Source organism: Carassius gibelio, chromosome B7 (assembly GCF_023724105.1).
Source record: "Carassius gibelio isolate Cgi1373 ecotype wild population from Czech Republic chromosome B7, carGib1.2-hapl.c, whole genome shotgun sequence".
Classification (NCBI taxonomy): domain Eukaryota; kingdom Metazoa; phylum Chordata; class Actinopteri; order Cypriniformes; family Cyprinidae; genus Carassius; species Carassius gibelio.
The window spans coordinates 4,656,851-4,677,591 of record NC_068402.1 but is presented as its reverse complement, the minus strand read 5'-3'; the positions used below and the strand labels follow the sequence as shown (position 1 = coordinate 4,677,591).

At 37.5% G+C, this 20,741-nt stretch overlaps 1 protein-coding gene across 2 annotated transcripts in view; it reads right to left on the bottom strand.

The window, feature by feature from the left end:
- The window catches only part of nlgn2a (neuroligin 2a), a 163,928-nt gene that overhangs the window by 90,989 nt on the left and 52,198 nt on the right, over positions 1 to 20,741 (bottom strand). For both annotated transcript variants that reach the window (XM_052560852.1, XM_052560853.1), the window contains exon 2: positions 12,528 to 13,332. In XM_052560852.1, the coding sequence (XP_052416812.1) occupies positions 12,528 to 12,999 (472 nt within the window). In that variant the 5' untranslated portion in view covers positions 13,000 to 13,332. The remainder of the gene's footprint in view (positions 1 to 12,527; positions 13,333 to 20,741) is intronic.

Genomic DNA, 20,741 nt, shown 5'->3' with positions numbered 1-20,741 from the left:
GCCCTTAAACGGTCCACTACTGGAGAGATTTAAAAAATCCCAATTAATATCTTTTGACTAAATACTGTTTATCAAAGCGTCCTTAAAACAAAATCGATGATACGTATATTGGAAAAGCAAAACTGCATAAGATATCTGTATTATTTATTCAGAGAATGTACATATATATATATATATATATATATATATATATATATATATATATATATTAGGGCCGGGACTCGATTAAAAAAATTAATCTAATTAATTAGAGGCTTTGTAATTAATTAATCGAAATTAATCGCATTTTAATCGCAGATAAATATTTGACCTGAGAACTGTGAGAAGTAATTTTTTTTCACATGGATTTATAGTATACCATTGAATAATGACTGAATACATAAGCTTAAGCAACAAAATATTGTTTATTTTTGTTCAACTAAGTCTAGCAGACCAGTGCAATTTTAGTTAATCTTAGTTAACGCGTTATTTTTTGTGTAATTAATTAATCTCAATTAACGCGTTAAAGTCCCGACCCTAATATATATATATATATATATATTTTTTTTTTTATATATATATAAATGTTCATTCAGCAAGGATGCATTAAATTGATCTTAGGTGAAGGCAAAAACCTTATTCAATAAACAGTCCTTAAAATCATATTATGATTTTCCAGAAAAAAATATTCAACAAAATATTAACTGTTTTTAGCATAGATAATTATAAGAAATGTAGATGTTTTTTGAAGGACCATGTGACACTGAAGACTGGTATAACATTCAGCTTTGCCATCATTGTATTTAAATGAAATTTTATATACACTCACCTAAAGGATTATTAGGAACACCATACTAATACTGTGTTTGACCCCCCTATCGCCTTCAGAACTGCCTTTAAGGCCCGTTCACACCGAGCATGATAACTATAAATATAACTATAAAGATAACGATATTAGTGTTCACACCAGTAAACTATATCGTCTGTTAATTCTGAGCGCATGTGCATCCGCCGCTTTAAATCCTCGAGCTCGTTATAGCAGGGTCGATTTTGATTGGATGTCAATGTTTGTATTGTTCATCAGCTGGGAAAAAAATCGCTCTAAAAATGATTCCAACGATACTGTTTATCTGTGCCTTTATCATTATAGTTGTAGTGTGGACTCTATTCTTTAATATTGAGAACGATTTTTAGAACTGTATCTTTATCGTTATCTTTATCTGTTAACTCCTGCCTGGAAGTGTCTTTTAATCCTGAAAGCTTTGATTAACTGTTTCAGGTGTGTTTAATTTTGAAGGCCCTCCAGGAGCAAGACTGGACATCCCTGATTTAAGTCAAATCTGAAGAAAACACCTGTCAGGACTAACACACACCAGCTTTTACCTTAATGTGGTGACATATGGCACAATGCTTGCATTACAGTATTAAAATATAAGGTACATATAGATAGATATTTATGTTTTTGGTCTGTACTGTTTGACACAAATATGCAGCTAAAAATACAGTAGAACATTAAATTTACGAACAAATCTCAATGAACCAATTATTAATATATCTTTTCATAATTAATATGAGATTCTAATATAATAATTAGAAAAGTAAGGTTGTAATCATATAGTGTCTTGAAGAGCAAAAACAATCAAAACTTTGCAGTAATGGTTTGAGACACTCCATAGTGACTTATGAGGCCTATTAATGACTTTAACGTGTGTGTGTGTCTGTGTGTGAATGTGAGAGATTGTGTGTATGAGTGCACACATGACAGATGCAGGCTAATCTGGCTGATTTAATGTAATCTAGCTCATTTTAAATGACTATTGTTTTTCTCCTTTTCTCGCTGACGTTGCTGTAATCCTGTTAAAACATACAAAAGCAGCCGCTAATCACATGGATCAAAATAGAACATGTCACTGACGATGTTCCACCACGCCAACATCTTCCCTTTCCTTCCCTTCCCGCTCTCCTCCAGCTACGTCCCCGGTAACAGTTTCAATACCTTCATTCCACAGAAATCTGCAGATTTCCTCACAGAATCAGCATAGATCTGGACCGGCCTATGGGACGTGTACCAGATCTTTTTTTCCCCTCACACAGTAAAAACTGATATAAGGTCAGACCGGTTCACTCTTGACATACTCTCAAACTTCCTATCCTTTTTATTTTCACCTTATTCCATCTTTCGCCCCAAGTGCTCTTTCCTTCTTTGCCTCTCCCACAGTTTCTACTTCCACATTCATCCTTCTCCGAAGCACCAGGAGAGGTACAAGCGTGTATGAGTGTGTGTGTGTGTGTGTCTGTTTTTGAATCTAATTTGCATTCACAGCCACTTGCCGCCTAAGCTGCAGCAGGCACTGAAGAGACGGCCCTTTGAGCTACACGGAGAGAGAGAGAGAGAAGAAAGCAGCAGGAGGAAAGAGAGGGAAAGAGAGACAGAGTAACAGAAAGGAAATGAGAGGGCAATGGCTCTGCATGTATGCGATTTCCATGTTTCTCTCTGAGTAAGAGGAAAGATGCAGGGTGGCATTTTGAAGCCTGTTACCACCCAAGACAAAGAAACTACTTAAAGAAATAGTTATTTATGTGTCATTATTTATTATTTACTCACCCTTATGCTGCTCAAAACCTGTATGATCTTATCTTTCTGTGAAAAAGAAATATTCTTGTCATTACTGTAGTCAACCGTAAAAACTTTTTTTTAGTTGAATCGATATTAAAGTAACACTAGTTTTAAGTGACCCTGGGCTGTCAATTATCAAAATGCACCATAAAAGTAATCTAACTCATGCACTTTATTCCAAGTCTACTGAACTCATATAATAGCTTTATGTAAGGAACAGACACTGTATGTACAGGTGCATCTCAACAAATTAGAATGTCATAATTCATACATTTATTAAATAAATTCAGTGCACACAGACTGAAGTAGTTTAAGTCTTTGGTTCTTTTAATTGTGATGATTTTGACTCACATTTAACAAAAACCCACCAATTCAATATCTCAACAAATTAGAATATGTTGACATGCCGATCAACTAATCAATTCAAAACACCTGCAAAGGTTTCCTGAACCTTCAAAATGGTCTCTCAGTTTGGTTCAGTAGGCTACACAATCATGGGGAAGATTTATGATCTGACAGATGTCCAGAAGACAATCATTGACACCCTTCACAAGGAGGGTAAGCCACAAACATTCATTGCCAGAGAAGCTGGCTGTTCACAGAGTGCTGTATCCAAGCATGTTAACAGAAAGTTGAGTGGAAGGAAAAAGTGTGGAAGAAAGACATGCACAACCAACCGAGAGAACCACAGCCTTATGAGGATTGACAAGCAAAATTGATTCAAGAATTTGAGTGAACTTTACAAGGAATGGACTGAGGCTGGAGTCAAGGTATACAGACGTGTCAAGGGATTCGGCTACAGTTGTCGTAATCCTCTTGTTAAGCCACTCCTGAACCACAGACAACGTCAGAGGTGTCTTACCTGGGCTGAGGAGAAGAAGAACTGGACTGTTGCCCTGTGGTCCAAAGTCCTCTTTTCAGATGAGAACAAGTTTTGTATTTCATTTGGAAACCAAGGTCCTAGAGTCTGGAGAAAGGTTGGAGAAGCTCATAGCCCAAGATGCTTGAAGTCCAGTGTAAGTTTCCACAATCTGTGATGATTTGGGGTCAATGTAATCTGCTGGTGTTGGTCCATTGTGTTTTTTGGTAAACCAAAGTCACTGCAGCCGTTTACCAAGAAATCTTGGAGCGCTTCCTTCTGCTGACCAGATTTTTGAAGATGCTGATTTCATTTTACAGCAGTATTTGGCACCTGCCCACTCTGACAAAAGCACCAAAAGTTGATTAATTGACCATGGTGTTGATGTGCTTGACTGGCCAGCAAACTCACCAGACCTGAACCCCAGAGAGAATCTTCCAGACCACCTCAGCAGTGCCACAAACTGATCACCTCCATGTCACGCTGAATTGAGGCAGTAATTAAAGCAAAAGGAGCTGCTACCAAGTATTGAGTACATGTACAGTAATGAACATACTTTCCAGAAGACCAACAGTTCACTAAAACATTTTTTATTGGTCTTATGAAGTATTCTAATTTGTTGAGATAGTGAATTGGAGGGTTTTTGTTAAATGTGAGCCAAAATCATCACAATGAAAAGAACCAAAGACTTAAACTACTTCAATCTGTATGCATTGAATTAAATACACACGTTTCACAATTTGATTTTAATTACTGAAATAAATGAACTTTTCCACGACATTCTAATTTATTGAGATGCACCCGTAATTATTAGAAAAAGTATTTCCCTCTGGTGAAGCTTTTAAATCAAATACAGTGGCTACAGCGTAGATGGAAAGCCAATTGCATCAACATCGAGTGTCTCATAACAAAAGATGATGATATCAAACCTGTTACTATGGGGCCTTTTTGGCTTAAATTTTGAGCTTGACACCATGCTATTCATCATTTATAACTTACTATAACAACATCATTCAAGGGTTTGAAATGACATGATAATGAGAAAATAATTGTAATGAACGATTCCTTCAAATTTCACACCAAACCTCTACTTCATTTCTGGTGGCAAGCCAATATATATCACAAAGGCCAATACCAGACATCAGTAGATATCTGTCATTCTGTAATTATCGGCATTAGCCATTGTGTTTTTCCTTTTGGCCTACAAGTGTCAGAATCACTGAGAAGCCCATTGCCTAATTGCAGATGTGGGGGGAGCTCTAATTTCTGTCTAATAAAAGAAAGAAAGCGAACACAATAATACTATTTCAATATACCGTCGGCATTCAGAAAATACACATTTGCATCATTTAAACAGCCTTTGAATACCTATTACATATTTAATTACAAAAACCTTGCAAACTTCAGCAAATCCAGTTGTTAGGTGCAAAATAGTTTCCTGTATAAAACACATCAACTCTGTGCATGATGATCATAATAGGATTAACCCCTTTGAGTGCAAACATCGCTGACGGCCCCAGTTTATTATTGTTTCACTTTCACAGCACATTAAACATCACTGTCTTACTTCATCTGGACAAACTGTGCATCAATGGAAAGTTTAAAGACTCAAGCTTCGATATTTGACCAATATTTTGATAAAACATTGTTGCAGTGACAGATATTTAGTGATTTATGTCAGGAGTGCAAAATAATAAATCCGTATTATGCCACATTTTGAATAGAAATTAACAACTCCCTCATATTCAGTCACGTCAAGAGCGGTTTATTTGTGTTCACATAGACTCACTGAACAGCGTCAATAAGGATTTACAGACCAAAGATGCATATCTGCGGAGATATATGGATATATTTACTGATGTTTACTTCATATTTCTTCAGACAGAATCGTCATTTCTATTCATTTTCCACGGATTTACGCGATCAGATGATAAACAGCCTCTCCCAGCGATCTGTGTGTGCGTGCAGTAGTCACAGCTTGTGCGGTGTGTGACTCAGACTCTGATTGGGTCTTTTAAACGTCAATCTGAGAGTGTAATATCTGGACACCGCCCCATCGTGTCACATGCTTCCTGCACACTTCCTGGTAGTTATCTGGCCAAAACAACACTGAAACACCTCTGTACACACAAAATATCCGAATAATAAACCCGCGATTACGATAGTAAAGCTTGGTATGAGAATTTCTTGAGATCTGGGGCGTTTTTATAAAAAAAATCGAAAATGTACATCGGAAATGCTAACTTGTGCAGCGATGAAAAAGGCTACAAATAACATATTTTTACAACAGTAAACGACCAAATTCCACCCCTGATCGCTAAAGGAAGTTATTATAAACACTCGATCGGGGTTTAAAGTGAGTTTTGAGTAAAAGTGTATTAATAATTTCATAAATTGTCAGATGTAGCTTGATGCTAACGTTAGCACCAATGCTACTAATAGCAGGTGCTTTTCTTCTTCATAATGCATTTTTGTCTCAATAATTCACGTAAGGTCGTAAGAAAATGTTTTGTTGTATTTTTATAGTAAGACTTTTGATAAATAAGGGCTAAATGCAAAGAGAGACTGAAGTGAGATCGCTGCTTTGTTGCTTTGTAAAGCCTGAAAAACCACAATCAAGGCTAATAAAGGTGGAATAAAAACAAAAGAATAATGATAAAAGAATAATGCGGATAATGTGTCATACTTGGCGGAGGTGTGAAAGAACCGTTTGGTGAGAACAATACAATCATGATTCAGGCAGTTTTTAACAGTGAAACATACACAAAGAGCACAGGAAAGTTTACATGTGAGATCTTACAGAGATGACAAGGGCCATAAATCAATCTGATTAGCCTTCTCTAAAAACACACATGACATGGCCTTAGAAAATATTTCATAAAATTCACAGTTTTACAGATTCGATTATGACATTTTTTATGAAGTCTTGGAAGACTTGTGGCCTTAGCTACACTGTGTTTTCAAACTCATTTCCTACATCAACAATTTTTTAAATACATTTAAAACATATGTTTTTAATATTTTTATTTTTGTTTTTATGTTTGAGCTTATATATCTCTATTATCATAACAGTCTGAGTGATTCTGATTCCTGAACAGTAAACTTTAAAGTGTCAGCTTTGTGAATAAAGGTTGGTTATGTATCTAGTGAGAAAGAATCATGAGCAGAAACCTTTTTATTTTGGGTATGTAATTTCGGTCTCCATGCCAAAAAAGGGGGGTTACTAGTAAGGGGTTAAAGAGTCAAGAAGTTGCTATCTAAAGTATAAATCAGTTTATTTTATAGATTTTTTTAATAAAACTTCTTATTTTATTTGTTTCCTATTTCGTTCAATGGAAATTAAATGTAAATGTAATTGTAGCCGTTATTACGCTTAGGGTTTTTTGTAGACATTCTTAACTTAAAAAGCTTGATATATGTATATTGGCTATCAAAAAAAAAAAAAAAAAAAAAAATTGATCATCTACTAATCATTTCCAAAAGCATTTAGCCATTAGCGTGAATACAGTCCTCTATATTAAATCTGTAGCAATTAGATGCTCCTGAAAACCGCTTCTTTAAACACCTAATCTATACGTGTTTATTAATGGAGTCCATTCATTCAGGATACTTTCTGTAACAGTAACTGTAACTGTACAAACACCTCCAACAACAACTGATGTCAAACCAATTAGCTTGTTAGCATGTGAGAAGAGTTTCTGCGTGAGGCAAAGAGGAGAGGAAGAAAGAAAGCACGGCACGACCCAGCACAATGCACCATCTGCAAAACAACGGCCTACGTCAAGAATTCACACACACACACACACACACACCTAATAACTTTCTCTCAAGTGGTTCACTCTTCTGTGGCTATAAATAGAGTGTGTGGCAGTGCTCTTGCTAATTCCTTCATTGAGAGTCTACTGGTAACGCACAAAAACGCACACACACGCTCGCACTGCTCTGACGTGCTGCCTGACAGCTACACGCAGAAAGAGCTGAGGGGTTGCCAAGATGACCCCGTCCCCTGCCAAACCCTCATTCTGTGTCAGCGTTATCTATCCATACATTTCTGCTCTCATCTCCTTCCCTCTCCAATTTCCCTCCATTTCTCGGCATCTCTCTCATTTACTTCGCTCTGCAGTACATTCGTTCTTCATTCTTGCACTATACATCTTTATTACTCAAGTCATATTCATTTTCTTGTGTCCGTCAGCTGTTATCTCATTCTTTTAATTGAGTATTTGTTATTCTCTTGAGCTGACAGCCTTATAGACACATTCATTAACACACACTTCCTCCCCAAAATCTCATGGCCCAGCAGTCTAACAATATAACAGTTCTGCTCTGGGATTTCCACACACACACACGATTTCAAGTAAGCCTGCACACGTTCTCAGCTGGAAAGTTACCAATTTGCTCTCATTACTTTCTACTAAAACTCCAAGCTGAGACACTGAGCCATTGGTTTGACCTTGCTGCAAATTTGAAGCCTTCCTTTGGTATTCATTTAGTGAAAGAGGCAAACACAGTGGAAAAGCACAAGCTACAGTAGTTCAGGGGAGAGAAGGCTAAATGATATTTTTCCCTTTAAACATTCATTTGGTTGTAATATGACAATGATGCCATTGCTAAAAGCAGACCACCTCCGAGTTACACTAAACCGGCCCTGTTAAAAGTCAATATCTCAAACACTCCAGCTGTAGCCTGTGAACTTCTGTTGGAATATATATATATATATTGGAATATATTTTTGTCACGCGTCGCAGAGCTGTTTTTGTGCTTCTCGGCTTCTAATACTTCAAAGGGGCCCGAAACGGTCCGTCTATATTCAGAATACTCCAGGAGCTAATTAAAAAACGCCCTCCACACCAACGCTCAGGTGCTCTCCGAAGCAGTTTTGATTTCCCTCCCATAGAAAACAAGAATGCCATTCGAATTTCATCTTTTGTTCAAGTGTTCCTTCATTTCTTTCTTCCATTTCTCATTTCTACCTCCTTGGCCTTTGGGATCCTTCAATATATGGGATGTTATTGTAGCTCTTTGAGGCAGAATCATATTACAGTATATCTGCTTTGTGTAAAGCCAATATATTCAGATTTTACTTGCTTGTTGATTTATTGATCAATTTATCTATTTTTTTTTGGTTTAAAAAATGAGAAAATCCTGTAGGCTTTGTGTTTTCTCTCGGTCAAATGGATCTGACAGAGAAGAGTGAGTAGACAGGCTGGTGACAGTATCAGGTGGGCTGCAGAGTGCACAGTCATGCTAAAACTAACCCATCAGTCCTGCTCACACATGCCTCTGATTGACCATCCGCCTCTAGCCTTCAAACAACTCCCACAGGTTCAGTTATTTTCTCCCCAGGCATTCTCAGCCCTGCCATAAACACCAGACAACAAATGAGAGAAAATACATTTGGGCATCCAAAACCAGAACTAGGCTTTTTATAATAATAATAATAATAGGCTCCACATTTGTTTATCAAAAAAAAAAAAAAAAAAAAAAAAAGGGGAAAATGTCCATGTTGTTAATGACTGCTACAGATAACGGAAAAAAAATAAAGTTTGGGGTTAGTTGATGTTTGACATTAAATTAAGACTTTAATTCAAGGACAACAAAACAGAATATTTTTATTTCAATTAAACACTGTTACACTGTTCTGTTGTTTTTTTTTTTTTATCAAAGAATCCTTAATAAATGCATCACTGTTCTCCTACAAAACTGTTTAATTAGAAATGTTTCTTGAGCACCAAATCAGCATATTAGAATGATTTTTGAAGGATCGCGTGAGACTTAAGACAGGAGCGGATGCTGAAAAATCAGCTTTGCCATCACAGGTATAAATTACAGCCTTTTATTTTAAAATATATTGAAAAAAGAAAACGTACACAAATAATTTATAATATTTATTTACCTGTATTTCAGAGATCAAAACTACTTTCAAAATTTTTTACGGAATTATGGAAATCAATTCCGTCCTATAAAAACATAAATATTTAAATCTAGCTGCATCTGAGAGTTCAGAATTCTGCTTTAGTTTCCTCTAAAAGAGGCTATAACAGATGTCACTATATGTAGTCAGAGGAACAAGAACAAAGCGAGACAAATAATGAGACTATATACAGTGCTGTATAAATTGCCTGGGGCAGTTCGGGGCAGGGATGGTCCCCACATATAGTAACTGATGCAGCTTTGATCTCCTGTCCACCCCCTCTTTTAACTCTCACATGGATCAACTGCAGTACAGCATACACTTTTGTAAAATAAGATCTGTATATCTTTACTGCAGTTCTAAGATGCAGAGTTACTCTACATATGTAAAACTAAACAAAAGATCTCCTTTATTAGATCTGAACATATATATATAGTCATGTACAGCTTAATTATGTTCAAAATGAAGGAATTAATCCACCATTTGGTGTTGAAACACAATGCACTGGATAACGTATTTGTTCTAAAATGTGCAGGATTGCAAGCCGGCTTGGGAGAGACTGAGTGGATTAAAGGGAATTTGGGGATTTGGGAAAATGGGAGATGGCACATTTGGGAATCTAGGAATCGGCAGATTTGCAGAGGGCTTTGTGAAAGACACATGGCGCAGAGAAAGAGATAATGTGGGATGAGAATGAGTGCTGGAAGACGCAACGAGAGAGAAAAGCAGAAAGAGAAGGAAGGAAAAGAGACGCACTGCTGATGGTGTCAAAAAAAACAAGAAAACAACACTGGCATCTTTGCTGTGAACAAACACTCACAGGCCTATGCAGATGTTCAGTCTGACTGCAATGTGCTGATGTGCTATGACTGAGGCATTATATACTGTACATAGTGCACATACTGAGGTAATGAGTTTGTTGCATTTTTCTCATTAACACAGGTTGCAAATTACTAAGCACTCTTTCATAATTGAAAGAATTGCTTAAGACAATTACCATTGTAAACACAAAACACCTACACTGGCTGACAAAAAGAGGTAAAAACTGAGAGGAAAGGAGCAAAAAGGGCTCTGAGATTGCAAATTACTGCTGATGTCAATAATTTGCTTCTCTGGGCGACTTGGCGGCTGGAAGCTTAATTGCGGGAGAAAAACACCTCCTCGCAAATCAGCTCTTTCCATCCTCTGAGAGTATCTGTCCACTTTGCTCTTTCTCAAAAGTAAAAAAAAAAAAAAAAGGACAAAAAAGAACTGGAAGAGGAGAAGAAAAAGACAAATGTTGAGGGGTTTTACCACAGTCTGAAAAGTCAGTCACTTCTTTGATTTGTTAACTCTCCATCAATTTTCCCCAATCTGTCGTAAACGTATGTCTTATACTGGAGCATAAGTAATTTCCCAGAATGCTTTAGTCTTTCCAGCTGGCCTCACTCTTTAAGTAAATCATAGGGTAAACTATTCCTGACAAGTCCTGATCCAGAATGCAGTGGACTGATCATAACTGGGAAAGGACAAGGGCATGTTCTTAGTCAAGGTCTGGTAAAGCTGCACCAAAGTTCAAAGGAAGAAAATTATTTCATTTTCACTGTAAAGTTCTTTGTAGTGTTAAAGAGATAGTCCAGTCTTAAATGAGAATTCTGTCATGATTTACTCACCCTCATGTCACTCTAAATCTGTGTGGCTTTCTTTCTTCCACAGAACACACAAGAAAGATAAGTGACCCGTGCTGGTAAAATTAAGTCTGAATGCGCACGGTCTAGTTTTGAGCTACAGGCAAAAGAATTAAAAAATCAGTTTTGGTTGAATTTTACAAATTAATTTTATTAAGCCCTTCTTATAGTGACCCCAATGCTCCAAATAGTAATTAAACAACATTTGCAAAGCGCGTGCGTAAGATTTGCTTCTCTCTCCCAAAGTACACGATCTCCCAATAAAGTACATTATTGTGAAATAGCCTGTCTTGTCGAGAATCAAACAAACATAATCGGTTATGTCTTACATAATAGTTTAGTTAATAGTTGGGGAAAAATCTGTTGTGTAACATTATATTAGATTAATCTGTTCTAATTTTTTATAGTTAATATGAAATAGCTATATTGTGATTAATAGTATAGTAGACTAATTACTATTAAGAAAAGAATTGGAGTAAAATATGCAACTTTGCTATGTGATTTTGCTTATGAAACTTTAACTCGATTTTTCTCGAAATCATCTCTGCTGACTCTATTGCCTTCAAATTATAGCTATTTGTCCAATTTCAACAAGTCATATATGGAGAATGTGAAAATAAAAAAAACTCATTTTTGAAAATTTGCTCATTCCGACTCGTTTTCGCCAGCACGGCAAAATGTTCTGATTCTGTCCATACAGGTTAAGTCAGTGAGGTCCAAAACAATTCTGGACCCCACTGGCTTTCATTATATAGACAAAACAAGACATTGTTTGAAATATATTATCTTGTGTTCCAAAGAAGCATGCAAGTCATACAGATTTGGAACATCAGTAAAAAGCAATGAGTAAATGACAACATGTTTTAATTTCGGGCAAATTATCCCTAAATATTGTAGCATCTACTATGCAGTACATGTAACATGCATGTCTATAGGTTCCATTACTCAAAAATAGAGTGCAGCAGTAAAAACCCCATTAGTTTTCTCCATAGGTGAATTGTTCTTTAATTTATAACCTGTTGAAGACAGACCTACTGTGAGCTACGAGGTTGTTAAGTATATAATAAACCTATGATTCTGCAAAAAAAACTCCACCAATCAGAGTATCCAAACAAGAAGATTGTGCCAAAATATTTTCTTAGCACCTATCCCTAATTGTATATATATGTACATAATATTTGTATATAATGCATATTTTGCAATTACATAAAATAGATTGTTTCTATATCCGTAATCAACATCAATAGTTCTAGGTCCTTCCCTTATTAAAGTTTTGTCTTTTTGTCAGATTGTTTGCTTCAAATATTAGTTTGCAATGTTGTGATTTACCTCGCAGCTGGTTGATTTTGTTCATGACTTTTTTAAAATACCTATGGGAAAATACTTCCTGAACCAAGGCAGCTGAAAAAAAAATGTGGATGGGCACTGTTGCACTCTACTCCTCTATTAGATATAACCATAATGCTTTGCTGTGTCGTGTCAGACACTCACCGTCCTCTGTGGGAACATAGACGTTGAGGTAGAGACAGTCTTCGCTCTGATTCTGAATGTAGGTCGCGGCCACATCCAAGTTGTCGGTAAACCACACGGGCAGCATGATCTCAGGTAAAACACCATGCACGTTCTGCGGGCAAACAGGGGCGAACTGTGTAGCGTTCCGCACTTCCTGCCAAGACCCAGGAGCTTCCGGTGGTTGAAAACGACGGTCTCCGATTGGTGCTGTGGCATAGGGGACGCCAAGGTACTGTTCAACGGGACCCAGAATCTCATTGTTAAGCTCTTTTTTAATCCCACGCAACTTTCCGTAGTTTGTGGTGATGGTGGGATATTTGGAGCCGGGATCAATGCGCTGACACGATGTCAAAGTGATCCACAGAGCCAACCAGAGGAGAGTAACTGCGTGGGTGGCCTCTGAATTGCGGGCATGGCCCAAATTGAATTTGAAGGCATGGGGCAGATACATGACTGTCTTGTTTTTCCTTCTCCGCTTCACCGGTTTATTGACTTCCGCTTTGCTTTGTCACGGGTGAAGGGCAAAGGAAAGTTAAACTTTTATAACAGAACAAGAAAAAGTGGTCCCGCTGGTTTGTTTTGGTCTTTCAGGGAGAAAGAGGGAGGACAGGAATGGGGGGACTGTGGAAGGGTTGGGGTGGACGAGGGGCCGTGGTCGTGCTCAGCCCTGGTGTATTATCGTGGGAATGCAATAGAGAGTAAAGAAGAATATTCTGTTACGTTCCATCTCCGTTAGCCGTCCTCATGAGGTCAGTTATAGAGGTCACACAGATGATTGCTGATCCTGCCAAGAACAACAAAAAGGGTAAGTGTTAGTGATTAAAGGTTAATGTGCAAGTTGCTACCCTTTGCATGCACATATCATTTACAAATCCTGAAATCATTGTTAACCTGTCTTCCTCTGCGACACAAAAGAAGATAATCAGAAGAATGTCTCAGTATTTTTGTGTCTATACAACAAAATGCACCACACTGATTTTCATTGCAAAGGTGTGGTCACATTTACCATTGCTCAACAACATTTCTCGAAATCCAGTTCTACCCTTGGTAGATTAACATTGTAATATCCATTACCATGCAATGTTTTTGGTCTTGGTGGAATACAGTAGATCTGCAACGCTGCTGCTGTAGATTATTGCTGTAGCTGCTGCAAGCAAGTATATGAACTTGCTACTCCAAATACTCAAATAAAGTGCAGCGAGTATTTAGACATTTCTACTGCTGTACAAGCAACATATTGAATAACCTGTAGCAGATCTACACAGGTGGAGCTGGGGAAGGTGGAGGGTTTCAGAGGAACTCTCAAAGTGTGCTGCGAACTAGTGGATGCTAACCAGCCATTTACTGTAAATGTAAAGCAGCAAGCTTATTGGCTGCATATGATACATGAAAAAATCAACTTGTGCAATTAGACTAATTCTGTTAATATCCTCAGTTTTCATTAACAACCCATCAGCCTCTGCCATCTAGAGTTTTAATGATAGATCTTGGCGTTCATACAGATTTGCATCTACTCTTGTGGATGAGTAACTTATTTTTAGGTGAACCATCCTATTAAGCATCTTGCGGGCATTGGTGATTACTAAAGGATTTCCAGGAGGATTGAACTTATAACCTTTTAGTTTCTAGCCCAGATCTTTAATGACACAGCAAGATTGCATTTGAGACAGAAAACTGGAACAAGTTAAACAGTTCTATAACATTTCCCATCAAACATTAATGGTTTTCAATGTTTATGAAGCTTAAAAATTCAGTGACTCAGCAATAGCAGTGCCTCACGTAGGCTTCAACGTCTAAGCCCTGGAAAAATGCAATACTGCAGGCAAAAGACAGCTCAGACGACTCGTTCAGGGCATTATGAGGATCATAAACACAATAAGACAGAGACAGGGAGACAGTGATGTGAAGGAAAACATCTCGAAACACCCACACAATGAGCCTCTATCAGTCAGTTGTGACTAACAAACTAAAAATAGATATTTTAGCTCTCACATCCTGAATGAAATCATCTGTGCGGATATGAAGTCTAATTAAGAACCGACGCATTTCGCCGTGAACGCATCTTTTGTTTTTTAAAGCCTCTAATCGCCCGAGAGAGCTGATTGATGCTTTAAAACTTTGATGTTCATTTCAAATGGTGTTAGCATTTAGCCAAGAGCGCCTAGCTTCGACGCTAAAGCATTTTAACGGTTAGCTAAAACAGAGGAGAGAGAGAGAGAGATTTATGTGATGTGAATGGATTTAATGTGGGTTTAGATTTGAAGTCCGGACAAGACGGAGGACGAAAGGTCAAGCATAAGCAGTGAACTTTAAAACTAATGGAGAAAGAGGCATTAAATCTCGACTCCTGAGATGACAGGAATGTCATATATAACAGCACCGGAGGACACAAATAGGAGAAGATTAGAGACATTACAAAAGGTAGGCGTAGAAACAGATTGAAAATTGAATGAGAAATCATAACACTAAATATTGCAGCCGTACAGATGGATTCAACACAGATGTCATTTCCTTCAGCTCCAGAGCTGAGGTGATTGCATCCAAAAAATCTGGCAATGATGGCAAATTTCAAACCGAGCAACCGTCATTGGGAAAAATGGGAATGCTAACCGAGAGCTGTCTGCAGGTATTATAGACCTCCTTAGTGCAGTAAATGTGAATGGCAAGCTATTTAAAAAGCAAAACATTGCTTCCTCATCATCATCACCATCATCGTTAATGTGGCAACAATCATCATGCTGAATGGACTCCTCCAGTGATATTACTTCATCACCATCCCATAATAGTCTCATTTAATGTGGCTATTAGCGTTTCTAGCGCAGCACTGTCGTTGCCTTGTGTGAGTCTGTCTTTTTGTTATGCCAATAAAGCTATTTGAATTTGAGAACTATGGAATGGAAAAAAAATTAAAAAGAATGAGCGAAAGATAAAGGAATAGAGAGAGAGAGAAAACCAGAGGTATGAAGACACAGTAGGTATTTAGCCCAGGGGCCTGTACAGGCACTAGTGCTTTAAATACAGATAAATGCTGTAAAAATCCAAAAGCAACTCTGGTATAAATCCCCCACCAGTCTAGTATATAATGAGGTCAGACAGAAGTAATTACTCCTACTTTCATTCATAATAATTTAAGACTCAGTACTGTGCTTAGTTTGCATTCATTTTCCACCCTTATGTAAATTAAGTTCAATAAAGATAAAATGTTGCATATAAGAAAATGTAAATGCATTTAGTCTTTGAATACCATAAAGGGTGCATCTTTCCTGATATGCAGTACACGTCCCTATAATTGAGACTATATGACTAAATATATTGGCGGAAAAAATTACAAAATTAAATCCTATACATACTTGTGCACACACAAACTATTATATTAAGTCTGGTGTATCCTTTATGTCCTCAATTTAGGTTTAACAGCATTGTACCTGTCAGTAAAAACAGGGAAACCTGAAAACTAAAAACCTTGTTTCTCAGTATCACTCCTCTTATAATTTGTCACTTTATCAGGTGACTGTGTGTGTGTGTGTGTGTGTGCTGTTGTTTTTGTGACATATCAGGACACAACTCTGTATAATGACATGGGTATGACACAGGTATTACAAGGAGAGGGTGACTTATGAGGACATAACCCATGTCCCTGTTTTTCAAAAATCATAAATCATAAATCATAAATCATACAGAATGAGTTTTTTTGAGAAAGTAAAAATGCACAAAGTTTCCTGTGAGGGTTAGGGTTGGTGTAGGGCGATAGAATATAGAGTTTGTACAGTATAAAAACCATTACACCTATGGCATGTCCCCACTTTTCACACAAACAAACGTGTGTGTGTGTGTGTGTGTGTGTGTGTGTGTGTGTGTGTGTTCTGTGGAGTGTAAAATAGAAGAGGATGACTCTAGGGTTCTGAGGGGAGTCTTGGGACCATTGACAGGATTCTCTGAATGCTCTTTAATTAAACCTTAGAGACCAAATATACTGCATCTCACACACACACACACACACACACACACACACACACACACACACATAAAGTCACACCCAACACTCTTCTTAAACGATAATACACCCGCATTGATGAGGAGAAAAGGCGGGATGAGTTAACACTGGAGAGCATGTGAAAGATTAGGGCAAATACATGACAGAGATTAGAGATGGAAGGGAACAGCGAGAGCACCGCTAGCTTCTGAGCAGTGTTTCGTAACTAACTAAAAGTAGCGACACTAATAACTAAACTGCATTCTCAATAGCATGACAGAAGTTTGGCTGTCTTCAAAATTGTGTAGCTTTTCAAATAACAAGCTATTTTTGCCAGCAGTGTTGCACGACATGCCTGTTTTTATGTCATAGTGTATCGGGCAAACAGCCTTACACCAGAGCAAACAGAGGCAATAAATGCATTCTCTCAGAATCTTTCCCTCTCTCATGTGATGCTGGGATGTCTGATTCATTTAGGTGCTTCTTTGTTTGTTTGGATCGACTCACTTGTCATGCACTGAATTTGATATCTCCATTTTTGTATCAAAATAAATATTTATATACTTCTGTTTAACACTCTATGAAAGTGTTTTTGCGGTTTCTATTAGCTGTATGTATTTATGAGTCATACTTGCTTACATTTTACTATTTGTTTTAATTTCAATTCCTGACAAATTAATTGTATAGTCATCATTCCCTGTTACAACTAATAACAACAATTTATTAAAGCAGAATTTTTCTTCTTGCAATTAACAGCTATGTGATTAGACATCAATTTATAAGAAATAGATGCAATTAATATTAAAAAAAGGAATTAACTACTGTATGTGCTCTGCCAAATAATAAGCGGCAGACATATCATATTGCTAAACAACAACTTAAGAAACACAGCTCCTCCAAACATAGTTTTTTTTATAATCTGTTTGCAACTGATAATTCCATTAAAACTCCTAATACTATATTAAATGAAAAACTAAACATTTAAATTAACGGTCACACTTTATTTTAAGGTCCAATTCTCACTATTAACTAACCATTAACTATGACTTTTGCCTCAATTACCTCCTAATTTTCTGCTTATTATTAGTTTATAAGGTAGTTGTTAAGTTTAGGGTATTGGGTAGCATTATGGATGTCATGCATTATATGTACTTTATAAGCAGCCAATGAGGTGACATGAAGGTGGCATTTGCTTCATTTTGTTAGCTAACAATAGTGGAGCTTGAATGTATTTTCCTAATTTGCAGGAAGCTCAGTATAGCAGGCTACATCGCTGCTCATGACGCATGCTAAAGAACCCACACCAGGGTCGTGTGGCTCGTAACCCTGCTGAACTGCTGCATTCACCCTCTGACAGTTCATCACATATGTCAGTCAGCTCCCATGCGATACTTTTCCCACATTTCCATCTGCCCTTCCGTTCCACGCTGATCTAGAGTCAGCCGCAGCAGTAATTAAGGCTTATGTCAGACTAATGAGCTTGTCACAGTGTGTGCTGTGTTTAATCAGAGGACTGGAAGGGTCCAGCAGCAGCTGATGCTGCCGCAGCCGGGGCAAGAGAGGAAGAAGAGCGGCAGGACCGGAGCTAGCATGAGTTAGCATTAGCAGAGCTGCTGTATATGGGGTGGGGGGGGAGCACACAGGTTGTTTGGGTCTTAATTGCTTGATTGGCATTGTTACAAGATTTAAATTGGCCAGTTGTGGCTGCGCCGTATGCCCTCCGGGTGTGATGGACAATGATGAATGGGAGAAATAAACAGACAGAGAGAAACAGACGGACAAAACAGGCTACGAGAGAGAAAAGGGGAACTGTGAGGTGTGAATTGGAGACACAGGCACCAGGCCTGTCTGTGTCTGAGACTTAAGATACCTGCAGCGGGTGTCATAAAGGAGGACAGATGTGTGCAGGGGAGGGTCTGAGAAGCGCCCTCATTCAGACCCTCGAGGTTTCGCTGCTGCTCGGCACCCTGGGAGATGACAGCGGTTACCACGTGTGTATGTGTGTGTCAGCCAACTGATAGCAGAACTGCTGACGGTCAGGTCAAAAGACATCCACAACCTGTCGGTAAACCTTCTCCCTCCACTTTATCTCATGTATCTGCCCCCCTTTTATCCGTCCGTTCATCTTTGAGTAAAGGACGGCACACAGAAGGGCTTGAAAGCATAGAAAGACAGATCAAGAAAGACCTATAATTATCACTAATGGTTGATAAATGGGTTATTTTTATTTGAAAATTATATTTAGTTTTTCAGCTTTTTCGTATAGAGTCTACCGTTTCTTCTTTGAATTGATTGTTCTGTGCTACCTTCAATGCCAACTGAAACATATTAAACGTATTTACACATGTGCAGCTTTAAAAATGTAACAAATCTTTACAAATCTTTTATATTACACTTTAAATATATATTTCAAATCAGTTTGGAAAGAACTAAATACTGTTACTCAGCAAGGATTTATTTAATTAAACAAAAGTGACAGTAAAAACTTTTATACTTAAAAAAAAATGAAAAGCATATAATAGCTTCTGAAAATTGCTGCTTTGCCAAATAAATGGTTTCTATTTTAATATATATTACAATGTAATCTTTAATTGTATTAACACACACACACACACACACAAATACATATACATATATATATATATATATATATATATATGTACATACATAATAATAACTGAAAATTATTTTTTGTACTACAATATATTAATAGATATATATTAAAAAAATATTAAACATATTTTAGTTACCCCCCAAAACAGTAAATTTAGCCTATCATTTCAATCCCTTCAATATTTTATGAACTAAAAGTGTTAGTAAAAAATTATGCATATCTAAAGCTGTTCATACGTGTTTAAACATGAAAAGCCTTTTGTACAATACATAAGAATACGATTACAAATGAGATCATATTGCCCTTGCTTCTTACATCCCAAACACAAAATTGCAGCCTGTGTCTATATTTAACACAAACAACTTTTGTCACACCCATAAAGTACATTAATCTTAAACAAGATCATTTTTTTCTAGGAGAGAATTAGCCTGTAATCCCACTGCCCATTCCAAGTCTCTTTCCCAAAATATTTTCTATTTATTCCCCAAAACCAGTTTAGAGAAAGAGAGAGAAAGAGACGAGGAGGATAACCTTTGTCCAGTCATAGGGGACAAACACACGGGAATGAATGAGTGGTCGCAGCCCACCAGAGCACAAAATTGGAAACAACAGAAGAGGAAGAGTTAAAAGCAAATATTTACATGGGTTTAATATGGACCGGGACACTTCGCTCCGTGAAGGGTCAGCGACAATCAGCGCCGTGCTAATTAGACAGCACCATTACTCACACACTACTCATATCTGCTTAATCACTGCCTGATGAAGTGTGTGTCTGTAATAAACTGGCATTGCATTTCTAGTCTTTTTACTGTATTACAAAGACAGACACCAGCACAGCAGTTCCTAAAAATGGCAGAGCGGCCGCCACAATTTCTCCTTCATTAATTTCCAAAAGCAAGTGAGGCTGTAACCGTTGCATATTCAACACATGTGCTGCCTACAGAGCCAACACCCTCTGGCTGATTACAATGTGTTCTCCTGTAAAGAGTAACTCCAAACAACAAACAGAGGGAGAAACAAAGGAAAACCAACAGGAAGAAGACATCAAGAACAGCCAAAAGAGAATCTCACCCCAATCACTCTTATATAAAATCAATGATAAATGGGTTTTTGTGTGTCAGAGAGACAGAGAAGCACGAGCGAGAGAGAGAGATAGAGATTTTCTCTCTCTTTACTTCTCTGTGTGAGTAAGCCACTGTTTAGGCCCCAGGGTAGCTCACAGCCTGAGTCCTTTATCAATGATGAATGACCAAGTTTGTGTATAACCATGTGAGTGTGTCTGTATCTGTGCATTTTAAGTGAACATGTATGCAAAACTGCGCCGAAAATGCTGTTTTTCTGTGCAATTTCAGTTATTTGGTAGCTGATATAATCTTTTCTTCCTTTTATTTCTTTTTCTGACTTTCTATCTGTCAGATGGCATGAAAAGTGAATAGAAATTGATGCAAATGCTGTTTCTCATGTATCAAACAGTGTACAGTCAGTTCTGTACAGTCTTGGTCTCACATTATGTCCTAACTAGGTGCTAACAAGCTTTGATTGGTGATATCTGTCCTGTTTTTTCTATCTGTCCATTGTTGGCCATTGTTGACGGCTGGGTAAAAAG